This window comes from Saccostrea echinata, unplaced genomic scaffold (assembly GCF_033153115.1).
Source record: "Saccostrea echinata isolate AGI-Se365-2 ecotype Australia unplaced genomic scaffold, CSIRO_AGI_Sech_v1 ptg000025l, whole genome shotgun sequence".
Lineage (NCBI taxonomy): Eukaryota > Metazoa > Mollusca > Bivalvia > Ostreida > Ostreidae > Saccostrea > Saccostrea echinata.
In genome coordinates, this window is record NW_026889774.1 from 11802980 (window position 1) to 11828609 (window position 25630).

Sequence of the window (25630 nt, forward strand, 5' to 3'; positions counted from 1 at the left end):
TTTTTTTTCTTTTCTTTTTTTTCAAAATATATGCAAAGTAAGAGACCATAACACTTCCAGTAAAAGAAGTTGTGTTTCAATTTTATATATATATATAGATATATATATATATATATATATATAAATATATATATATATATATATATATATATATATATATATATATATATATATATATATATATATATATATATATATATATATATATATATATATATACTCAGGAAAAGTATTTAAATAATGCTCGTAACTCAATTTAAAAAAAATGACACCTACTTCATATCCAATAAATTGGGTTTTGGTAATGAGGATGAATTGATTTTGATATATCTGCAAAACACTAGTTAAAAACATCCATTTATGACACATAAAAAAGACAAATTATCATATAAAATTAATCCGCAGTAAAAGGTGATGGCATAAATTTTATTTTCCCATTAAAGTTAAAACCCGCTTTTGCATCTTGCAGTTTACATTGGCACCTGGCGTATTGTTCCGATTAACCAATCTGAAATTTCCTTCAAATAAAAAACAAACAAACAAACAAAAATCTTTGTGTATACTAAAAAAAAGTTTATAGACTCTTCACAACCAACTTAAACTTTAAAATGACATGGAGACAAAATATTTTTTGATACGATGGGTGGATCTAAAAAGATAATTCTGGTCTACATTCATCTGTAAAGGCTTTAGGAATCTCTCTCTCTCTCTGTTTTATGTTATTTTAACTTGGTAAACAGGAGATTTAGAAAAGAGGAAAAAAGTTAATAGGATTCAACCACTTGTGAAGAAGAGGACAAAAATTATATCGAAATAAAATAAATGTTAAAGATGGTGGCATTTAATTTGTCTTGTGAACTTAACCGTGTCTGTTTATTAACGTGTACGATTCAATTGGAGAGATAGCTTTGGAGTTGGTTTTTATGGCAGTGAGAAAAATTCTTTGACTCTGCAAGCGGAAAACGATCACACAACATAGCGCTGTGGAGTTCTGAGGGACAAAAATGCATTGGATATTATAAGCAACCTGTAATTACGCGCAAGGGCCCTATTGCGTGTTTGTGATGTCTATTTATTTATAAACCCCCCTCTCTGACTTGCACACATTAAAAAAAAAAAACCTCGCATTTACGCAAACTTTTAATACCTGCTCAGAAACTTAGATGGAATTTTTATCGGCGTGTAAACTTGTCGGATTTATTAATTATTCCTTAGGCCATGGATAATGGTTGGACATCTGGCAGTCACACCCGATCATTCCTTTTACTGCCTTTGTTTCAATTCAGATATAATTGATAATTGCCAAATTTTGAATTTTGTCGGGATTCCGAAAGAAGAAAGGGTGCGTATCACTTTTATACGTATCAAAATGAACAGATATAATTTTCACCATCTGTAATGCAATTAACTCTCATTTTTAACCCGAACAAAAAGATTTCACACGTTCCTTCGTCTTACGATATCTTAATAGCCGCTGGGTATATTATGTAGTTTTGATCTTTTTACATCGAGATATTTTGTAAATCAGAATTAAATTTGTCACCTAGTTGAATTACATCGTCAGACGCGTGCAGAATTGATCAGATCATATTAGAGTGAGAGCTGCAGTGAACATCGTATAGTGACTGATCGCATCTTAGACATGGGATACATGTATATCATCCTCTTTTCCATTTTGGTAAGGTTTTGTTTCTTTATTTTCATTCATATAAGAACTTTATATGATTACACGTACATCTATATAGTATATATAATATATTTTTGAAATATAAAATATTTTCTTTTTTTCGCGGTTCTTTCTCTCTCCCTTGCAGATAGCAGAAACGTTTTGAATGTGAAATATAATGTTATGGATATTAAGATAAATGTAATAATATTATGTCAAATAATATAATATACTTAATTTTGATATTTCGTAAATGCCTAAATGAAAATCGAATGCTTGATCCGCCACCCACTTTCGTATCGGCACATTTTAAGGGAATGTTTATCAATCGCTGGCTTTTCTACTTGTAGCCAATAATGGCCATTAAATAAGACAATTCTCATAAAACTTGACCATTTAATTTCCTCTGCTCTTTTATTTTCCGAAGATGTAGGTGTGCCTATATTCGCGATTGTGTGTAACTGTATGTAAATTTCCTTCACAACTTACAACTAAATCTGAAACTTCAAGAAACCAATATAGCGTGTTGAAAAGGGTGGGTGGATCTAACAAGGATTTTTTTTTTAATTACAGATTAAGAAAAAATCTTTAAAGTGTTGAGGAAAAAAGCAGGTTCAAATGGCAAACTTTAGTAAAGAGAAAGAAATAACACACACTTTTTTTCTGAGTTTCTGAAAATTTCTAGTTCAACAAGAGTGTCATTTATTCGACGACCTTATTATGTAATACATTACGTAGTTTAAATAAAACCCATTTGTATCCATAACTGGTAACTTCCCGCTTTTAATTTAAACATGACTAACTATACAGTTATAATTTGCTGGTTAAGACCTAGAATGGAAATCGTTTTTTCATAACTGCATTGACTTATCCGGGTTTACTTGGTTTTATTTCCCATATTCTGATTAGGGTACTTTTGATGATGAGAACTCAATGATAATCACACATAGAAAAGATAGATAAATCTATATAGTGTTAATCATGCCGGTGCATCACAACTTCTAACCGAACGCGATGACAGACGAGCAATATAGATCGAACGAACTTTATATCTCAACTCTTTCAGCGAAAGAAAAATGTGCCTCCGCTACAAAGTAAATATTGATCAATTGTTTTGCGATCCTTGTGTGTTGTATAATTTACCTGAGCGGTTGGCTTTGATGTTAAATTAGAAACATTACACCTGGGATACCTTTACTATGCTTTCCCGATCACAGCTTTGGAAGACGAGCTAATGAAAGGTGATAATTATGCACGCCAGCCCCTTGTGATGTTTCATGTTGCGTGATGAAATATTAATTTCGACAAAAGAAGAAATTCCATGAGAAATTAAAAATTAAATGCCTATCAATAAAGTAATTTTCTTTCACCCTCTTTTTATCAGAGTGTTTTATGTGAGGAAGTTTTTTGGAATATATACTTATGGTCATCCACCCATGAGGTCGTTTAAATGCGGTTAATGTCTTTATGTGCTTTGGTATGAGAGGTCTTTGTTTTTTATTCAATGCTGCAATTTTTTAATTTTAAATCCAAGCGCAAGTTAAATCAGGAGAAAAAAAAAACAATACCTATGTATAATATAAAGTGACGAAAGTGGATTTTTAATTTTTCATTTGATTATATTTAAAGTTAGAAGTCAAATTAAAAGACGATTTATTATATATTTCATTCCCCCCCCCCTCTCTCTCTCTTTCTCCCTCTCTCCGTCTCTCATGCGTACGTTTTCCAGAACTTAATTCCAAGTGTCACATTTACAACCAGCAAAAAATGTTTATATTATAAAATGATTTTCCCTCACCCTCCCTAAACGTCTCTAATGTCTTTAAAAAATAATTTCACAGATATGCATCATGGGGAGCCTTTCTTACGAGGATTGCACATCGAACTCCTCCAGCGATATATCAAAGTGCTGCAGCTTATGTCCACCGGGCCATGGAGAAATCGAGAAATGTACAAACGAAACAGACACAAAATGTCAGCCTTGTGAACATAGAAAAACGTTTTCTTCATCAAAATACGACACATTACCCTGTAAGAAATGTAAATCTTGCAGGGAGATGGAACGAGAAATTTTGCCGTGCAATACCACGCATGATACCGTGTGTGGGTGTCCATTAGACTTCTATTTTGCAGAAGAAGTAAAGAAATGCCAACTTTGTGACTTGTGTCCATATGGATGGGGTGCCATAGTCGCTTGTAGCACTGACTCTAACACCATATGTAGGAAATGTGAAAATGGTACTTTCTCCGATGTCAAGAGCGCCACCTCTCGGTGTAGACCATGTTCCGTCTGTAGACCCACCCAGTTCACAATAATGGAGTGTACAGATGAGCAGGACACCATGTGTTTAGGTAGGTACCCAACCTACTAACCACCCTCCCTCCCCTACCAAGATACCCTCGCGTCTGCATTTCACAGAGGCGGGCGTGTCCTTTTCATTTGTTGTGCAGCCCCACATGTAGCAACCACTAATTTATATGAAATCTCCTGATGATGTATAAAAGAATTACCGAAGTCCACTGCATTCATTGTGTTATTAGGCAATCCCAAGTTTTTTCGATGGTTAGTATCCGCGTCCACGTGGTTAATGATACACCCTGATCAGAAAACAGACACATAAAACAGCAGTCCAGAAATCGATTTTTTTTGGGTTGAAACATTTTGAATTCTGTCAATTCCTTTTTCAATTAACCACAGTTACTTTCATTCATATGTCGACTCGATATATCCCAGTGAGCTCGAAATAAAAGACACCACGGAGTCTGTCACAGCTGTTTCATATTTGGATGTTTTACTGACTAGAGACGATAATGGCCAGCTAACAACTAAATTTTATGACAAAAGAGACCATTTCAACTTTTCCATTGTCAACTTTCCTTATTTATGAAGTAATATCCCAGCATCACCTGCTTATTGTGTTTATATCTCCCAACTTCTTTGATACGCAAGAGCATGCTCTGAGTACGATCAATTTTTAGACCGAGGCAGGCTACTGATAAATAAGTTGATTTTACAGGGATTTCAACAATCATGTTTAAAGTCAGCATTTCCAAAAAAAAATTATGGTTGTTTTAATGATCGTTTGCAAATACAATCTATCAATGGGTCGTATTTTGACTGACACATTTCATACATATTGTTAGGTCAATGTTTTATGCTAAATTTAACTACGGAATACTCGATCTACCTGATGATTACATAACGTTCACGGCGGGTGTGACCGGTCAACAGGGGATGCTTACTCCCTCCTAGGGACCTGATCCCACCCCTGGAGTTTCCAGGGGTCCGTGTTTTATGCCCTGTTCACAAATTGTACTTTTTTTTTTATTTAAAAGAGTTTTGAGATTGACCACTGTTCGTTATCTTCACCTTTTTGATCCCACTTTTGTCGAGAATCTCTCAAATTGGGTAAACAGTTGGTATTTAATACCTTGATTTTGCATAAAAATATATATCTTTCTACAAGAAAAATGGAATAAGGAATGTTGAAATCGCTTTTATGAATTTAAATTTGGATTTTTTTAATACATGTAGGTACATGTAGGACCTACATGTAGATATAGGTTCCTGAATGATAGATGGAAACTAAACGTAGAAAAAAAAATGGAATGACCTTTATACAAGGTAACATATTCAATGATTAACAGCTTTTGTTAAGCCCCTCTTCCATAATAGAAATTTCTGTAGTTGCAAAACTTCTGACATTATATATATAGGGAAGATGTTTTATGTAAAGAGTCTTTACATAATAAAGTATTGATTAATTTAAAAAAAAAAGAAAGAAAGATATCATTTAGCATTGCATGGAACCTTTAAAAAACTTAAATCAGATCAGATCATTCCTGATATCCCCCTTAATTATCAAGAGAGAGGAGGGTCGGCATTTTTTCTCTCTCTCTCTGCACCCCTTTTTTCCCCTGAAATTTCTGACTCGGCTCCTGAATATGTATGATATATATATACCATCCTTGTTATTATGTACTGAAACAGTGGCATACGTCGTTATCACAGTGATTGTTCTTTGGAATTAAAATCAATAACGTCTGGGCACTTCAAAAGAGATTTCATCTAAAATTTATAAATAAATTTGACAGCTGAAGCAGCTGACGTATTCTACAAATATCCGGCTTCGTTCCGTATTCTCACACATGTTTGAAACTAGATATTTATTTTAAATGACATATGGTAGTTTTGTGTTTTTATCTTTATAAAGCTTCAAGTTGTATTTAATTGTTAAGTATATATTGATTGATTTAGAAATTACTAGACTAACTTGGATAGAATTTAAACCTGTTGAATTATACATCAAAGATTGAAGAATATCTAAATCGGACAGAAGTTTTCATTATCCCAAAATATAAAGTACATTGAGTTTATTTTCTAACGAGAGAGAGAGAAAGACTCCGTACGATGTATGAAGTTTTCTGTAACCGTCAATTTGTCAACATGGTGTTAATTTCTCTCCTATTGCCGTGATTGCAAAGACACCTCGACGCGTCAAAACACTACCTCGACACCAGATCGGCTGTGTCGAATTTGTCCTTTTCATCTTTTTTTTTTTAAAGATCAATCACAATCTAAAATCTCGTGAGATTTTAAAGGCTGATGTTTGGAATATATATGTACTTATTTTACATCGATAAAAAAAGTCTCTCAATGTGATATAGCAATGCAATAAAACCCGAGATAGAAGTATTCGAATTTCCTTTAAGCCATTACTTAAATCAATTTAACGCCGCGTTTACCAACATCAAACGCAGTTACTGCATTCGTTTTAATTTTTTGATCTACATAAACAGGACATTGATCTATCGTAATATTGGAATTTTATACATGATTTTGTCTCTCTTGTCGTCATCATGTTTAACCGATCAAACCTTGAGAAGATAGTCAACTAAAGGTGCATGTAATGTGAAGGGGGTTAAAGTAACATTTGTCCTGTTTGTTTGTTTGTTTTTTCTCTCTGAATCAAGAGTTTCGTCATAACCCGAAAGGTTATGCAAATAACTATGGCTGGAGTTTAATGAATTCTGCAAAATTCGGAAATTTTGGTACACTGTGGACCAAACTCCTCTTCATTCCTCAGGCTTGGAAACTACAGTCATGTATATACAGTGTTATTTTCCTTCGAATTGCATATAGGTATATTTTCCTAATCGAATAAAGTATTGACATTAATTATACTTTGTATTTTCAAAAAAAAAATCTTAATATTGTATATGAAGAGGGGAAAAACCTCGGATTCTCTCGGGAGTGTAAAGTCAGCGGAAGTCTGCCTGACTCAAGGACTATATTCAGTATAAAGGAACCACAGATGATACTAGCTGTAAAATCGTCTTTTTGATTTCAGATTGTTTGAATTATGTATACAGGGTTTTTATTTTATCGCTTTATGGCTCCGACAACTGCATGCCTCCACCATAGGACTACAAAAGATGAAGGAACGATAATATCGGACGGTTACGACAAACCCCGATATATAAAATACGTTACCCCTTTTCATGTTTTCTTTTTAAGATGTAGAAAACACGAAGTTGATCAGGGATAAAACCAGATTAACAGCGTAGTCAAAGTGTTTGTTGTGAAAGCTTTTGCTGGTTAGAAGTTTGATGGATAAAGTCACGAATGCCTATTTATGTTATGTCTCAACCGAATCACCATGATAGTTAATAAATTTTTTGCAAGAAAGTGCAGACGAAGATTTTGAATTTTTAATGAAGAAATCGCTGAACACAATTAATCAATAAAATATAAATCGAACAGTATCCGACCTCCGGAAAGAGTTCCTGAACCTCTGAGGTGGATCTTAGATTTTGTTAAAGTGTTCCCAAACATTGCAAGCCAATGCAAAAGCACACGCACACACACAAACGTACCCATAAACTCGTATGAGGAAACTTTTGGGGAATATTGGATGACAAGAAATAGCTGTTTTGTGACTATGTGTACAGATTATTAATTTTTTAATACTGAGTAACTTTCACCATTTTTTTAAAATATTAAATTAGTTTGTATAGTACCTTATTTGTCTCACATTCCAGAAGACGAAGATTAGAAAATCATAGTCACTGCATCAAAACGCAACGGCAGGGTACGACACTGTTGTATATGAGAATACGATATTTTTACCAAAAAGAGTAAAAACATAAAAGAATTTGAATCCTAATTAGAAAAGATGTGAAATGAAACAGTGTCCTGTTTTTGGGACGTAGAATATTGTGTTTTTACTCCATCCTTCAGATAAATGGAAAGAAACTATCATAACTATTATGTAAACTTTGAATATTTCTGAATAGTTGGGCCACAGTCCTCTTTGCTCAAACATTTTCAAAGATGCAGTATATTTTATTTTTGATAGTTTTAACTCATCTGAGCCGAGGGCTCAGGTGAGCTTCTCTGATCGAAAGTCGTCGTGATCATTATAAACTTTTCACATTTTCATCTTCTTCAGAACCGCTGGGTCAGTTTTAACCAAACTCACCACAAAGTATCTTTGAAGGAAGATTTTAGTTTGTTGAAATGAAGGGCCACGCCTTCTTTCTTAGGGAGACAAATAAGAATTAGTAAACATTTAATGGCATTTTTGAAAAAAAATCTTCTTCTCAAGAACCACTGGGCTAGAAAAGATGAAACATATGAAAGCTTCATTGCATAGTGTAAAGCTTCATTGCATAGGTTAGATACATGTTTCTTCAATCATGACCCCCGGGGTAGGGTAGGGACTCAATGGGCAACCAAGTTTTACATAGGAATATATTGGAAAACTGCTTAGGAATCTTCTCAAATACTAATTCCACTGGACCAAGAGTTGAAGCTTATTTGAAAGCTTCATTACAAATCTTCAATAATCTTCTTAAGAGCAACAAAGGCATGATTATTAATATGGAAGCATCCTCAGATAGAGTAGATTTAAGTTCGTTCAAATTATGACCCCCAGGGGTAGGGAGGGGCCACAACAGACAATCAAAGTTTTGAAAAGAATATAGAGGGAATAGAAAAGCAGGGCCATAATGATTCAAGTGAGCGTTGTGGTCCATGGGCCTCTTTTTTTGTATAGTAATAACCATTTAATATTTATCCCAGATTCATACATGGTTTCTAAATTACCATTTCAACCATTTCTCCAGAAAAAGAGAGGAAATACTTAAAACGATATCCTCAAGCAAACCTCCAATATTGTGTATTAAAAGCAATGCATAAATGCATTAGCTTTAAAACATAAAAATGCCAAACATTTACCAAATATCGCAAAATCTAGACGGTATTTAGATAGTCTCTCTGAATTCTTGGATCGAGCATCATTTTGCAAAGCCCGTGTACTTTAGTTTCATGTCACCCCAGTTAGTAGGTGACCTATTGCTGTCTGTTCTTCCTAGTCGTCGTTAATCGTTAAACTTTTGATTCTCTGAACTGCCTTGACCAATTTCAACCAATTTTGGGATAAAGCTTATATGTACAAAGGGAAACATTCCCTTTTAGTGTTTTTTTTTTTATGCTTGTTTGTTTGTTTTTTTTTTTTTTTTTTTTTGGTTTTGTTTTGGTTTGGGTTTTTTTTATGCCCCTTGCCCATAAATTTTTTGATAAGTTGGAGCTAGGGCTTTCATACTTCAAATGTGTATATCTTGTGACGAGACCCTTTTTTGGGTACCACGATATTTAATCTCTTGACCTTGACCTTAGAGTGTGACCCACTTTTGCAAAATTTTACCAAACTTTAACTTTTGAACGGTTCGAGTTAGGGCTTTCATACTTCACATGTATATTCCTTGTGATAAAAACTTTCCTTGGGTATAAATATTTTTGACCTTGACCTTTGAGTTGATTTACTTTTGAAAAACATTAACCTTGGATATATGTTTTGAATGGTTAGAGCTAGGGCTTTCATGTTTCACCAGTGTATTCCTTGTGACATATCCTTTCCTTGGGTACCAACAATTTTGAACTTGACCTTGGAGTTTGACCTTCTTTTGAAATATTTTAACCACCTTGGTCATAACTTTAAATTGGTGCTGCTAGGGTTTTTATATTTCACATATTTTTTCCTTGTGACAAAAACTTTTTTTGGATACCAACTATTCCCACCTTTTGACCTTGACCATGGACTTTCACCATTTCTTGAAAAAATACTTGAACCTACCTTGATCATATTTTCTGAATGATTGCTACAAGGGCTCTCAGATTTCACAGGTTTTGTCCTTTTCACAAGACTTTTCTTTAGATACCAACATTATTTATCTCTTGACCTTAATCTTGGAGTTTGACTTGCATTTGACAAAAACTAACCTTCGCCATGAGCTGCCATTAGGGGGCACCAGTGTCTCACTTTTTTATCAATTTTCTTGTCCTTCTGAGGCCTGGGTGTTGAGGACAAAACGATCTTATATTTTTTACTCTTGGATATCAAATAGTAAAACTGTTTTACGATTCCAATAAGCACTAAGCCCACTACCAATTTTGTGAAATTCATAATCACCAGTAGGCCTCGGATGGAGCTGAGTTCATCATATACTAATATTTAAACTGCATTACACATTTGAAAAGCTTTTTCTTCACTCATGGATATCTAGTTGAACAAATAGACAATTAACAAAGTAAATGTTTTCATGATTATAATTAACATTTAGCCCGGGTTGGTCATGAGAAACTCACTCATGTAATACTCAGGTAACAGTCAAGGCCCACGGGCCACTTGTGAATAAAATCTCCACTCCGTACATACACATATGATTATTTTTGATGCGGTGAAAATAGTTTAACGTCGCCCGAATTCATATTGACTTCCTCTGTACATTTTTATTTTTGTATCAATTTTCTTAAGCCGCCTTGATGGTTATGAGATAGCGTGATGTATGAATATCCAATAAAAATACAGTAATGTAAAAAACAATAAAAGACTGGAGCAAGATCCTTGTTTGGCTCAAAAAAGACTTTCAATAAAAAGTTCAAGCACCCTAAATGACACTTTTTGGAGACATGTTATAAGGTACAAAATGTATACGTGTTAAAATTACTAAAACCCTTGTCTGATTTCTTCTTGGCCCAATTAACTGATTTAATGTGCGTCACATTTGTCAACGAGCGACATAACAAAAGACTGCGGATTCATCCTCAAAAATATAGAATACTTAAAGTTACTTTTGGACTCAGACGGGTTATTTTTTTTAATCCTGATATAAATCACGAACTAGTTTGCTAAAATCCAACACTGCAATAATCTCAAGTAGGTTTAAAGCTGTCTTTCATTCATCGCATATGATTTTTGAATAATGTTATATTCATCACAAAACAATATAATTATGGTCAGCACTTGAAATAAATCATTTCTGTCTTTAACAAAAAATTTTGCGAGTTTGTTTGTCTGTCTGTCGACTAGTAGCTTATATATAACCGTGTCCCGACTATAACTCTTGAACCATGCCACTGGTGAACTTATTTAGAGGTTATATTTTAGTATTTTTGAGGTATTTTTCCGATATTAAACGAGATACCTTAATATCAATTATTAGAATTCTTGATATAAAAAATATTGATATCAAAAAAGAGTTCTTGATATAAAATTAGATTTTTGGATTTAGAAATTCATTTTCTTATATCAAACAATCGATTTTCTGATATCAAAAATTAAAGTATATTTTCTGATATAAAAAAAAAACGATTTTTGATATTAAAAAAACAATATCTGATATAAAAAAAATCGATTTTATATCAGAACATGAATTTTGATATTAGAAAAATGCTTCAGTTTTTTTTTTAATATCAAAACATTAATTTCTTGATATCAAAAATTATAAGTAACCTAAATGGAACTAACTAAAATGAATGCTCCTTTGGATGTTTCTCATAGACCTAATGTAATGTCTATGCCCGTATCAATGTTTATTTTACTTATAGACCTATAAAGCAAATAGGTCTATGGCTCACGCGTTTTAGTGTCATCATTAAAAACCGATCCCAAATGCAGCGTTTACTGTAGATGCAGAAAATAAATGCACGTATTCATGCATGCATTTACAATGCCTGAACACGGCGGAGACAATTTTGGGAAGAACTCTCTCTATCAGCCAAAAAATAGTATTATTTGTTGAATTTCTGATATAAAAAAAAATAGATTTTTTATATTAAAAAATCCAGCTGAATATCTATCACACTTAATGATTTTTTGAATATAAGAAATTCGAATTTTTTATGGAAAAAAAATGATCTTTTGATATCAGAAATTCGAATTTTCGATATAAAAATCTCGATTATTCTTTTTTATATAAGAAATCTATTTTCTAATATCAGAAAATCATTTTTTTTTTTAATATCAGAAAATACCATTAAAATACTAAAATGGTAAAATACTAAAATTGTTCGGCTGTAAGTATAGGGCAAATACTGATAGATGCTGAAAATAAATATACATGTAACCCCCCCCCCCCCCAAACAACCAACCAAATGAATAAATGAAAGAATAAGAATTAAATTCATGAATAAACAATAAATTTACAAGTAAAACAATAATATGTTCATCCTAACCACCAGAATAAGAACTAGACGAAACAAAAATAGATCTTATACTAGGTGGTCTGGGTGGTCAACAAATTATACATGTACAACAGATCCACCTAAGAATATGAAATATAATTCTCTAGAAATAAGCTATTATTTAGTAAAGAAAAAACAAATACCACATAATTTAATGCAAGTTTATTTTTATACAGAGGTCTTCTTTTGTAGGAGATTTAAATTGCATAAAATGGCCATCACAGCCCAGCCTTCTTAAGAATTTTAATTTGCGCTTTCATCTACATGCTGAAAATGTTTTATGATGGGAAATTCCGGAAGGAGACCTTGTTTCTTCCATTTAACATTTTGCCGACCAGTTATTTTAGTAAAAAGAACCTAGAATGAACACAACCCCGTTTTAAGAAAGCCATCGAAACATTTCTTTTGGACATGAATCCTCTTTTCGATGAAATCACCAGTTTATATCTGTAATATTGATGGGAACAGATTTCATAATGTGCATGGAAATAATCTTGAAGCAAAATAGTTTACTCGACAAAGATAACAAATTTTCTTTGTGACTGAAATATCTTTGAATTTTTTTGACATTTGAACATTGAAGAAACCAAATTTATTTGCAGGTTAAACCCCTGTTTATTTTTGAAAACATATAGACACTTTTCTTGTTTGTTAATGTCTTTATGAAAAAGACCAGTAAAATTATGAACAGTCGAGAAGTGCTTTAATTTTTTTCTTCTGATGCGCAATTTTATATGTATGTATTCTAGTGAAAAGTGGCAACGTTATTGCACCCTAATTGCATTTGCAGGTCGTCAGCTCTTCTTGCACAAATAATTAGGATAATTGAAACATATCTTAATTTGACGCCTTGCCTCAAAACTGGAGAAACATAAGTTTTGAACATTGGATAAGTTTAACTCGCCATTTTTGATACATTTGTCGCTTTCTATAAAAAAGCATTTTAAGTATTCTTACATGAAACGACCATTGATAATCATGAATAATCTTTTTTTCTTTATCTTAATTAAGATAAACCAACAGCGTTCCTAACGACAAAACTAACACAACAGCCACCAAGTAAAACCATCAAAGAGGACGAATTTGACGCCATTCCAATTTACTGCGCAGCTCTAGGAGCGGTAGTTTTAGGTCTCCTTGGTTATGTATTCTTCAAACAGTATTCCAGACTCAAAGACAAAAAACGCCACCAAATTCATGATCCGCACGATCATGTGGAATATGCCCGAGCTTCCGGTGGTACAGACAGCGGTGTGTGCGTTGATTTCACCATGCAATGTAAAACATGTAAGCCTTTTTTTTTGTTTTGAAAAAGTTACGTGAAATCTACGTCTCATCAACTCATAAATGTCTTTGAAAGCTGTTTTTACAATATTTGTCCTATAAACAACAAAACATATAAATTATGCCTTACAGTTTTAAGCTGTATCTATAGCTCTTTGACAGTGACCGTTTTCATTGATAAGAAGTACCCTGTGTTGACCTTATGTTTCAGCCTAATGTTGCCAAAAGTTGACTTCTCTAATTGTCTTCATTGACAGTAAAAAAAACAACAAACTTTTGAACATATGATTACAAATTGTCTTTTTCTCGTAGTATAAAATACATGGCCAGTTGGATTCCGATTGACAAGGATTCAGACATCTTTAGAATAAATGAATGTAAAATAACGAAACCTCGTACAAAGATCTCCTGGTCTTTGATTTACAGTTACATCTTTTTTTTTTTTTTGTTTTTTTTTTTTGTTTTTTTTTTTTTTTTGCTTGGGGATCGAAGTAATAATGTGAAACAGGATTAAATATTTTTTTTGTTAAAATTTTAGTATATGCAAGTGGCTGATAATCATTAGCTCCAAATGTTAATCACCGTAAATAATTTTTTTATACTTAAGGGACATGAAATGTTTTAGATACATGTAATTAGTGCTTTTTGAACTGAACATTAATTTTTAAATGCCACTTTTAGAAAAATTAGGGAAAAAAAGGTGTTCATTGGAATGTTCCAGTTGAACATTTATACCATTGAAACGGAAACGGAACTTCCAATAACAAGATGGCTTAAAAACTGACAATTTTTAAAAAATAATATTCATTTCCAAATGCAAAAATGAAATTTTCATTTTAACATGTAGTTTTAAATATGGTCATTTTATCATGTAACTTTAAATATGAACAAAGTCCGTTTTCATTTGAGCTCACAAGTTCAAAGATGTGTATATGAAAGTGGAATTTTTTTTTCTTTAGCGAAATCGGTAAAAACAATAAAACGGAAACAAAACAAATACAAAATGAGTTAGAAAAAGCCAATAGGCAAATTATACTTATTTACAATTGCCAAGAAAAAAACATATTGTTAGCTGAAAATCTGGCTTAAATAAGAACAGGAATTTTGTTTCTTGGTTAAAGAGCTCACGGGTACAAAGATCTGTATCAAAGAGGACATTTTCTTAGTAGACACAATTCTTCAACAAATTTTGAAAAGGTGTTCAAAATTTCCCTTTGATTAATGATCAGTTATAAAGTTTCGAATGCAAAAAACATATTGTCATTTCAACACGTGGTTTTACAAATGAACAAATTTTGTTTCTCAGATAATGAGCTCACAAAGTACAAAGATCTTCCTATATCAAAGAGAAAGTGCGTGGAGCATCAGTTAGTTAGCCGCCGCGGAAATCCAAGCGACTGGAGAGCCCTGGCACAAATTCTCGGTATAAAGCTCATTGCACTCTTTTTTGTTCTTTTAATCTCCTTTTTACATTGTACATCGAACAAGAGCTAAATAAACACAGATGAATGCTAGCAGACGAATCAAAAGCGTCAGGACATGAGATATGGTCCTTTATTGGTGCATGCTTAGTAATAACATTGATGTGCACAGGAATATTATTGAAAAGCTTTATATAAGTACTTCGAAAATTATTTTGATTAATATATCTATACAAATCAAAGTGCTTTGCTGATTTAGCGAATTTAAAGCTTATCCAATGGCAGCTACAAGAATCTAAAGCTGGTATGGTGACTTAGAGATATGTCAAGACCTTACGTCAAGGCCATACTAGTATCTAAACGACAAGGGTCATTGCGCGATGATTTTTTTTTTAAATGGATTTAAAGTTTAGCAACTGTTGCCAATGACATTAAAATGTGTTCTGATTTTGAGTCAGGGTCATATTTCAAGGGTCAATGTCAATATAGGCAATGAGATTAATCATGATATGAGAGGTCAATTTTTTAAATAACTTTGAAATCGTTTAGTCATCAACTTCATGCGATGACCTGAATAATTTGCAAAAGGGGGATAACCCATTTTTCTTTTAGGAGTCTTTTATTTTAACTAGGATTCGTATGTTCAATACAAAAATTTATTAACTTATGGAGTTCCCCAAAATAGATAAATTGAAATAGAATGTTTTGGAATTCTTTCCTATTTGCAACTTTAATCTTTTTTTTTTAGGATACACGTCTGCGAAGATTGACCAGTTAGAATCGTGTGCTGGAGATAGTTTACATTGTTGTCAGATGATGCTGCAGACTTGGTCGCACAGTAAACGGAACACAACTGTGGGCATACTAATGAAGGGACTTAGTCATATAGGTCGACATGACATTGTGAAAATCTTACAAGCAGATTTACAAGTTTCAAAATCAGATCATAAACATGTTCGAATTGTATGACATAATTTTACGTTACTTTGAATAATCAATATATTATTTTTATTTCTCTACATTCCAAGATGAAAGAGAACACAATGCTTGTTTACAGCAAAATATATGACCTTGGAAATGTCATTGAGTATGAAATCAATGATCTTTTCTGATGCTGTTTTATATGTACATTATGAATCATAAACTCTTTAAATTGTTTTGTTTGTACATCAAGCCAATGCTTTTTTTTTTTAAATTTTAATTTATTAAAGTTTTTTCTTCAAAATAACAGGTTAATGAGAGCTTGCTTTGAACAATGTCTCTTGTAACTCTTTGGTCGTTGAATCTTTTTCTTCAGTATAATCAATTTTCAGTTTGCATAATATATATCAGGCACGTAGCCTGGTTTTTGAAAGTAAGGGGGTGGAATAAATGACAATTTCCAAACACGACAATTCTTTTTCGGGGGGGGGGGGGGGTTACAACTTTTTTGTCATAACCATGGGAGAATCTGACTATGCTGCTACAAAAAGGGGCCGGGGGGGGGGGGGGAACCACTCTTCAGTGAACATTTTCATACTAAATGAACAGTAAAAAAAAATTATAATTTGGGGAAAAAAATTGCCCCCCCCCCACTACATGCATGCATATATATAATTCAGAAAAAAATCTCTTGAGGACAGAAATCCGTGGTTGCACGTCTCTTCAAACTCTTCCTTACGGAAGCGTATTAGTGCCACTATTTTTTTAAGTTGGAAATTCCAACTTGAAAGTTGGGAAACCCAAGATGAAAGTTGGCCTTTCAAATTTTAGTCTTTGTTTTTTCTAATTTTAATTTAAGCTTTTCTAACCTTTTCTTTAGTTTTTCTTTATTTAATATTATTATCAACTTTATTAATGCAAACGCACTTACATTGAAACAAACTGGTGAGCAATTATTTTTGACCTTCACCTTCCCTATGACCTTCCAATATAACTTTCAACTTTAAAAGCCCTTATACATATATTTCTCTTGGTCCATCTTATATAATTTTATACATGTAGTAACTTCATACAACTCTGTCAGTGAGAGCATTTCAACCATACCTATTGAAAAAATATGTATAAATTTGTTGAGAATGAGTATTAACAGATGAGACTATATTAGGTGTTTGATTTATATGATGAATCAACACTGTTTTTCATGTTACAAAGACAACTGAACAAAATATATCGATTTTGTATTTGAAAACGTAATGAAAATTATTCCTTCTTTCATCACAATTATATATATAAAAAAAATTGTTTCCTCTGTAATTACAAAACAGCAACACGAACCCAGTTAACTACAAAGTATACGAATAAAACGAATGAAGCCCGAAAAAGTTGGAAAAGCCAAGATTAACGTTAAAATTACCAGCTTTAAAGCTGGAAAAGTCAGATAAAAGTTGGAATTACCAACTTTAAAGTTGGAATTTCCAACTTAAAAAAATTATGTGGCACTTATAGGCTTCCGTACTTCCTCAAGTATGGTAAGTTTGCGTAAATACAAGGGAGAAAATATTACAGCATAAAGATGGACCTAACATGGTGGTTTTAAATATAATTGAAAAATATTTTGAATACCTACCTGGCCTTGGGTCAAGTTCCATGAAATACATGTAGTTAAAATCTCTTCTAAAATACATTGCATTATATTCTACTTCCTAAAACAGCGGTTGAATAATCATTGAAACCAAACACTCACACAAATACATCTGTTTAAAATTTTAACAAGATGTGTTTATGAAACACTGATGCCCCCGTATTGCAGCTTATGGCGAAGGTTAAAGTTTCTCAAATGCAAGTCAAAATCCAGGCCAAAAGATAAAAAATGTTAAATTTGAAAGCCCTAGTGCAACTGTTCAAAAGTTATGGCGAAGGTTAAAGTTTTTTAAAACTAAGTAAACCATCAAGGTCAAAGTTGTTGGTATCCAAAGGAAGGTCTTGTCACAAGGATTACACATGTGAAGTATGAAAGCCCTAGCTGCAACCATTCAAAAGTAATGGCCAAGGTTAAAGTTTTTCGAAAGTAGGTCAAACTCCTATGTCAAGGTCAAAGGGTCAAAGTGGTTGGTATTCAAAGGAAGGTGATGTCACAAGGATTACATATGTGAAGTATGAAAGCCCTAACATCAACCATTCAAAAGTTATGGCCAAGGTTAAAGTTTTTCAAAAGTAGGTCAAACTCCTAGGTCAAGGTCAAAAGGTCAAAGTGGTTGGTATCCAAAGGAAGGTATTGTCACAAGGATTACATATGTAAAGTATGAAAGCCCTAGCTCTAACCGTTCAAATGTTATGGCCAAGGTTAAAGTTTTTCAAAAGTAAGTCAAACTCCTAGGTCAAGGTCAAAAGGTCAAAGAGGTTGATATCCAGAGGAAGGTCTTGTCACAAAAAAATACACATGTGAAGTTTGAAACCCCAGGCACCAACTGTTCAAAAGTTATGGCCAAGGTTAAAGTTTTTCAAAAGTAGGTCAAACTCCAAGGTCAAGGTCAAAAAGTCAAAGTTTTTGGTATCCAAAGAAAGGCCTTGTCACAAATAATACAAATGTGAAGTTTGAAACCCCAAGCACCAACTGTTCAGAAGTTATGGCCAAGGTTAAAGTCTCATAAAATTTTGCAAAAGTGGGTCAAACTCCAAGGTCAAGTTCAATAGGTCAAATATGATGGTACCCAAAGAAAGGTCTTGTCACAAGAAATACACATGTGAAATATGAAAGTCATAGCTCCAACCAATCAAAAATTATGGGCAAGGTTAAAGTTGACAACAGACAGACAAAAAGACAGACAGGACAAAAACAATATACCCCCGGGATCTTTCGATCCGGGGGCATAATAAAAAGTGAGTCTATACATTGAAAGTCCGTATCGCATACATTGTCAGTAACTTTTTTGGTCCAAAGGAACCTGAATGAAATGTTATTGAATCTGTTGTTTTCTTAAGTGGGGAAAATACATACAAATAAAATGTTAGTTTATTTATCTGGTCTATTCAATCGGTGAGAATGCTTTCATTACCTACAAATTGAGTAATTAGACTGTAGATTTCAATTCAATTAGATGAGTCCCGCGCAGGCACGGGAAATAGAATTTTTCCACTGGTGATAGAATAATTCCAATATATCTTTAAGTAGTAGTTTTTACTGACAATTAATGACAGTCTGAAAGCAAGAAAAAAAAATTCAAATTATCCTTTGCTCAAAATCCTTCAGTTATTGTGGGAGCAGAAGTAGATACCGGTATATCCCCCCCCCCCCAGTTTTTTCTCCATTTTTTTGTGTGTTCCAAATCTATCGTCAGTTGTAAAAGGTTAATTCGTTTCACACCTTATGTATAATATCTAAATAAATACTTATTGTCAATATTGTATGCAGAAAATTCCTTTAAAAAAATAGTAAAATGTGAAATCTTAGAATTGAGGTATGTGTACAACTTTTAATGCATATTTTTGAACAAATATTATATTCATTAATTTACATGTAAGCAACTTTATTTATTTTTTATACCTGTTGAATATATATACATATTGTACTTCGGGCTTGTTTCCATGGTGCTTCCATTTCCATTAAGGATAAAAGAAGTGAATATACTAAATCGATAATAATCTTCCATTCACATTACACTTTTTGAAAAATTATTTTCATGTAGTTATTATATGCCGACTAATTTTTCTTTTTAGCATCGGGTTCGATGCTATTACACTCTGAGAGTTTTCTTCAATACCAAGATCAGGGACTGACAAAATGGATATGTACATTTTGCTTTCAAATCAGTGATCACAACTTATTTGTTCATTTTTTTTTTTTTTTTTTTTTTTGCTATTTCATATGGAATTCCATATACGACAGCCAACTGCTTACTGCCAACTGCCACTGCTCATAGATGATATTGCCTGTTTTGTTATCTTTTATATCTTTAATATGCATGCTTAATTGAATAAACCCCATGATAGATTATAATAATGATAGATTATGATAATAACAAACATTTGCGGATTCAGGACTTTTTAAACATAAAAGACAAGGAAGGAATAAATAGGAGGAAAGAGTATTCCCTCTTAAATATATACAATAATCTAATTCCCACATTTCCTTGCAGGCAAATAAACAATGGATTTTTTGACCGATGGGATATTAAAGGCTTGTATACGTCAGAAAAAATGGGGGGGGGGGGCAAACTTTTAGTAGGATCTTGGGTTACATTTGTTGGTATATGCATTTATATCAGAAATACTAATAAAAAATCATAAAGGCCTTTTACTCTATGTAAAAACAGTTGATCTCAGGCAAGGAAAAGCAATTTCAGTGCTGGGGGGAGGGGGGGGGGGAGGGGGGCACAACCCAACATAATTCCCTTGACAAGGAATAAAAAAAAATCACAGGCGTCTTTATTGAGGGAGCACTACTGTATAGTATATGTTGAACATATAGTGCCCCCCCCCCCCCCACCACCACCACCAATGTTTTTACAGATCTAACATTAGCCATTAAAACGATTTACATAAGACACATATAAAAATTCCCACACATAGGTACTTTTCCTAGGGTAAAAAGAAACACCGAAAGATATTACCAGATATTTTACACTAGACAAAAGTTCTGCTATTATAACTTTCAGTAATATTTCTAGTATGAATACATATACCAACAAATGTTACTCAAGACCCTTCTATAAGTTTGTTCTTTTGTCGTATGTGACCCCCTCCCCCTTTTTTTCCCGCGTCAAAAAAAAGCTACCAAACCATTTGCCTGCAACGAAATGCAGAAATTAAATATTTTGATTTTAAGAGAAATTACTCCTTCTTCCCATTTACTTCTTCCTCGCCTTTACAGTTTAAAAATTCCTGAATCCGCCAAATTTTGTTATTATTGCAAGAACTTACTCTCGATTCCAGCCTACATTTTCCATCCATTTAATTAAAAATAAATGTCAATTTGAACATAAAAACTTGTTTGAATGCAAAGAAGAGTTCATTAGTATTAAGTATTAATTTTAAAAACCAGTGACAAAAAGTTAATTGCTCTTATTTACAACTCCTTTCATAAGGGGGTAGAAAATTTTATAAATTGAAATCAGGCTGAAAATATCACCAGATTTTTAAATACTCATGAAAATGGATTAATGACTCTTAAATCTCACCGTATGTTTAACTTATGTAAAATTCAACATATGAGATTGATAAAGTGATAATGTACATTTTTTATTTGTTATCTAATTTGAAATTGGTAATAAAATGACTATTTTCCTGTTTTTAATCTTCAAACACGTGCCCCCCTTTGGAATGAATAAAAACTGAAAAAAGGGTTTGTTGTATCGCGGGGGAAAATGTTTTGAAAATAAATTTCCATTTTCCGTTAATTTCTGTAGTGAAAAATTTTCTCAAGACTTATATCTCTTTGTTTTCCAAAATAAGTTATGTTTTACATTCGCAGATCTAGAGGGGGGGGGGGTGTCCAGACCCTCCTCGGAATTTGTAGAGTTATTTAATGTACATACTATACCAACTAAAAGTGACCCCCCCCCCCTTAAAAATGCGGATCCGTGTTAAGTTGGTATGAAAAGTCATAGATATGAAGCATAAGAAGTCAACCCCCCTCCCCACGAAATAGGTTTTTTACGTTTAGGAAAGGAGTTTACGTTTTTGTTTTTGTCTTGTCAAGAAATTTCTGGGTTGGATTTTTTTTTACTGGGGTGGACCCCTCCTGGAAAAAAAATCCTGGATCCGCGCCTGGTTTTATGAAAATTCACATAAATATCAATATAAATATGAAAATTTATTCAAATATGTGTGGCAGTTGGCAGTAAGCAGCTAGCATTTGGCAGTAAGCAGTGAGCAGTTGGCAGTAAGCAGTTGGCTGTCGTATATGGAATTCCATAATTTCACGACTGTTTATCGAAAGCAAAAGTAAACTCTTAATTTAACTTATGATAATTACTATGCGAATGATATCTGAATATAGTTCAAGGACATCAACTTATATCTAGTCTATTATTAGAGGAGTAATCATGAACTCTGGTGCTAGCGTTTCGGAGTTTATTTGCAAAATTTATTCATTTATGTGTATAGACTTTAGATATAAGGGCATATTACTCTAACTCAATAAAAATTCCATAGAATCAGAGCTCTTTAGTATGCCGAGTATTGAGGGTTCTTGATCACTCATGTTGTAAATATATCTTAGATACAGCATCCAAAGCGAGTTTTACAGAATGTACAGAATGCACCCTTACTGGATTAGAATTTTTGTGACCACTTCAAATTTAGAAGTTCCAACGAAAAGCTTAAATTTTGAACGCACGTTTTAAGGCACTTGGGCTAAAACTTGAACTTTCTTTTGAAGGTGTGTGAATAATGAGTTAAGACATTTAAAGGAAAATAAAAAATTAAAGTCTTGTTCAAAATGTAATTAAAAAGATATTTAATATATGACATCTGATTAAAAAATACTGAAAATAACACTTTTTAAAAAAATAATCATATTAACAATGATCAAATTTCTCACATTTGAAAAGACTCACTGTCTAAAACACCAGACTTTTTGATGAAGAATCACAAATGATTGTGAACAAACACAAGCACAACAGCTGTTACACTTCAGATTAAGTTTACCCCCCTTCCAAAGACAAATCTTACCCCCCCCCCACCTCCTTTCCATCCCTCCAAAAAAGAAACCAAAGTTTCTGATGAGACTGTAGCTCTGCTGGTTTGTGCTAAAAATGTGGAAAAGTTGCAACTGGACTTGAAACACTTTTTATTGTTTTTTTAAACAGTATTATGTATCCTAATGATTTCCAACTTGTTCCAGGTTTTATTGAAATCAAACCTAAACTTCAGAAGGATAAGCATTTTGAAAGAATTTCACAAATTATTTTATTTTCAAAAACTATGGAGACAATGTTCATTGAAAAACCGATGTTCAGAATTATGCATGTGTCTTGATGAAGCCTTCTATGCCAATCCCCAACCCCAAATGCATAGGAGGGACAGATTTTTGAGAAATTCCACAGAAACTTCTATTTTCAGTTACCATCATATTATTTGCAAACAAAAAGAAAACAACAAAAATAAAACAGGCCCATGGGCCACAATGCTCACATGATCCACCTTGGTCCTATTCTTTGTGATACGTTTCCCTTTAAATACGAATGAAAAATGTTGATCCCATTTTGTTGAGCCACCCAAACCCCAAGGAGTCTTGACTTAACCAAACTTGAATCCACATTGTTCTTGGGAAGATTAATAAAGAATTCCATGTAAAATTTTGATCATCTATGGTCACCCAACCCTACCCCAAGGAATAGTGATATGAAAAATGAATCTGCACTACATGAGGATGCTTTTCTATCAAAATGATAAATAATGGCCTTGGTGTTCTTGAGAAAAAGATTTTTTTAAAAGTTTTTCCCCAACATATTAACATGTAAAGCTTTGATCTCCTACTGTTCCCCAATCCTTTCCCCAGGAGCCAAGATTTATATAAACTTAAATCTGAACTATCTGATGATGCTTGCATGTCAATATGATAAATCATGGCCATGCTATTCCTAAGAAGTTTTTGTTATTGAAAAAGATTTTTTCCTATATATGCCTATGTAAAACACTGAACTCCTATTGTCACCCCACATCATCCCCAGGGACCATTACTTGAACAAACTTGAATGTGCACTATATGAGGATGCATATTAATATGACTAACCATAGCCTTGCTATTTTTAGGAAGATTTTCACAGATTTTTCCCTTTACATTGTATAATCCGATTTAAACTTTGATCCTCAGTTGTGGCCCCATACTTCCCATGATTTGAACATACTTGAGTCTACACTATGTCAGGTAGCTTTCACATACATTACTTTCATCTTTTTGGCCCAGTGGTTCTAGTAAATATTTTTAAATGACTCTACCCTATCTTAGTTTTTTCTTGATTATCTCCACCTGAAAAAAAAATGTGACCATCAATTGAATAAATCTGAATCCCCTTCACCCAAGGATGCTTTGTGGCAAGTTTGGTTGAAATTGGTCTGGTAATTCTAAAGAAGAAGTCAAAAATGCAAAAAAGTTAACATACAGCCAGATGATGGACAAAAGGTGATCATATAAGCTCAGGCCATTCCAAGTTTTTTTCTATGTTTAGCGTCCGTGTGTGCCTTGGTTTTTGACACCTCATATTAGAAAAAAACAAACAAAATCAGCAGTCCTGAAATTGATTATTCTGGTCAAAATCTTTGAATTCTCTCAATTTCGCTAAATATTTGTCTACAATTTGTCATATTAGTTATATTTTAAGCATTTAATACATTGATTTTGGTGAAGAATAGATTTTTCTACAAGAAAAATAGATTAATGAAGTAAAATCCTTCAACTGACGTCACTTTTATGACTATCAAGTCTGTGTTTTATTTTTTTGTCTTGTGTGTTTTTTGCAAATAGTAGGTAAGTTTTTGAAAGAAGGGTGGACACTAAACAGAGAAAAAACTTGGAATGGCCTCACTTGAACTTTCAGTTCAGGTGAGCTCTAAACTGGTAAAGAATTTCTCATTTCTTTGGGTTTATCTAATAGAATGCCAAGTTTTACTTGTTAAACTGTAAGAGGAGTTACTGTAGCAATGGAAAAATTGTTTACACACAGAGGGGCAGACAATGGACACTTTAACATCACATAAGCTCATCTGGTCTTTACCAGTAGAACTTAAAAATCAAAATACAGTATACTTTCCCCCTGAAAAGAACACTTGTATTTACAAAAATAACCTTAAGATCTCTATTTATATATACTCCAAAGTCTTTAAGAAGAATCATTACTTGCTTAATAACAAAGACTTTACTTAATAGAATGAGCAAATTACAACACTTTCATCAAAATTAGCAATAACAAATACACATTTCTAATGAGTAAAAACAAATTTCTTAAAATGAAAATTTAAATACAATTTATCAAAGATGTTGTCACACAACAAAGCACAAAAAATTCTACAATGACTGCTTTTTCACAACAAAGAGATGAAATCAAAATATGACAAGTGTCCTATTTATGATAGTGAATATTTCTTATAAGAACCATTTTTGTGAAAAAAATATGAAAAACTGTTAACCAAGCATAACCAACATAATTTGTACACTTGCATAAATACCCAATACACCTAGAAGAATTTATCTTATTAATAACAACAATTTTAGTTTTCTACTCTTTCAATTACAGATACTGAGTAAAAATAGTGAACAATGTAAAAATCTGAATTTCCTAACAAAACCAACAATCCTTTCTGAGCTCTAATTAATATTTCTAAAAACATTGCATCTTGAAACTTGGATAAATTGTTAGCTTGAATAGTCCTATCTGACTGTTCATCTTCCTCTTTGACCTTTACAATGACATATATGTTTTCTTTTTCTTAAACAGTCAAACTTTAAAAAGATTTAACTTGCATACAGTAAAAAAAAGATTTATACATATATACTTGACTGAAATTCTTAAATTTAACAGAAGAGGATTTGAAGTAAAAACCATTTATATTCCAGATATGTGTGTGAGAAAGGCTTATTTATAAAGAAATTAAGAAAAGGGTACACAAAAAGTTGTTTGATACAGTTTAAGAAGAATGGAAAGAAACAAGCCATTTTTGCTAAGTCTTATAATACAAAGGTTTGCTTAGTAAACAAAGGTAAATAAAAAACAAAATAACCTGGGGGGTATCTTTTTGAGTTACCTGTGACAGAAAGTCACTTAAAATAGACCTAGTAGATTACTAAAGAAGGTTTGACAGCATGTAAAA

The 25630-nt window shown here is 32.8% G+C and overlaps 1 protein-coding gene across 1 annotated transcript; it reads left to right on the forward strand.

The window, feature by feature from the left end:
* Positions 1 to 952: 952 nt before the first annotated feature.
* On the forward strand, positions 953 to 16124 carry LOC133192628 (tumor necrosis factor receptor superfamily member 16-like). Its single transcript, XM_061328623.1, has 6 exons — positions 953 to 1342; positions 1548 to 1678; positions 3508 to 4018; positions 13206 to 13481; positions 14785 to 14901; positions 15648 to 16124. Exons 2-6 carry the CDS (start codon positions 1643 to 1645, stop codon positions 15866 to 15868), a joined length of 1161 nt encoding a protein of 386 aa, XP_061184607.1. The 5' UTR covers positions 953 to 1342; positions 1548 to 1642; the 3' UTR covers positions 15869 to 16124.
* Positions 16125 to 25630: the final 9506 nt, after the last annotated feature.

What these genes read in the sequence shown, in the direction of transcription:
- LOC133192628 (XM_061328623.1), top strand. Translation starts at nt 1,643, where the DNA reads ATGGGATACATGTATATCATCCTCTTTTCCATTTTG. An exon ending in TCATCCTCTTTTCCATTTTG is followed by an intron (nt 1,679 to 3,507) that starts GTAAGGTTTTGT and finishes ATAATTTCACAG; the next exon opens with ATATGCATCATGGGGAGCCT. An exon ending in CACCATGCAATGTAAAACAT is followed by an intron (nt 13,482 to 14,784) that starts GTAAGCCTTTTT and finishes TTTGTTTCTCAG; the next exon opens with ATAATGAGCTCACAAAGTAC.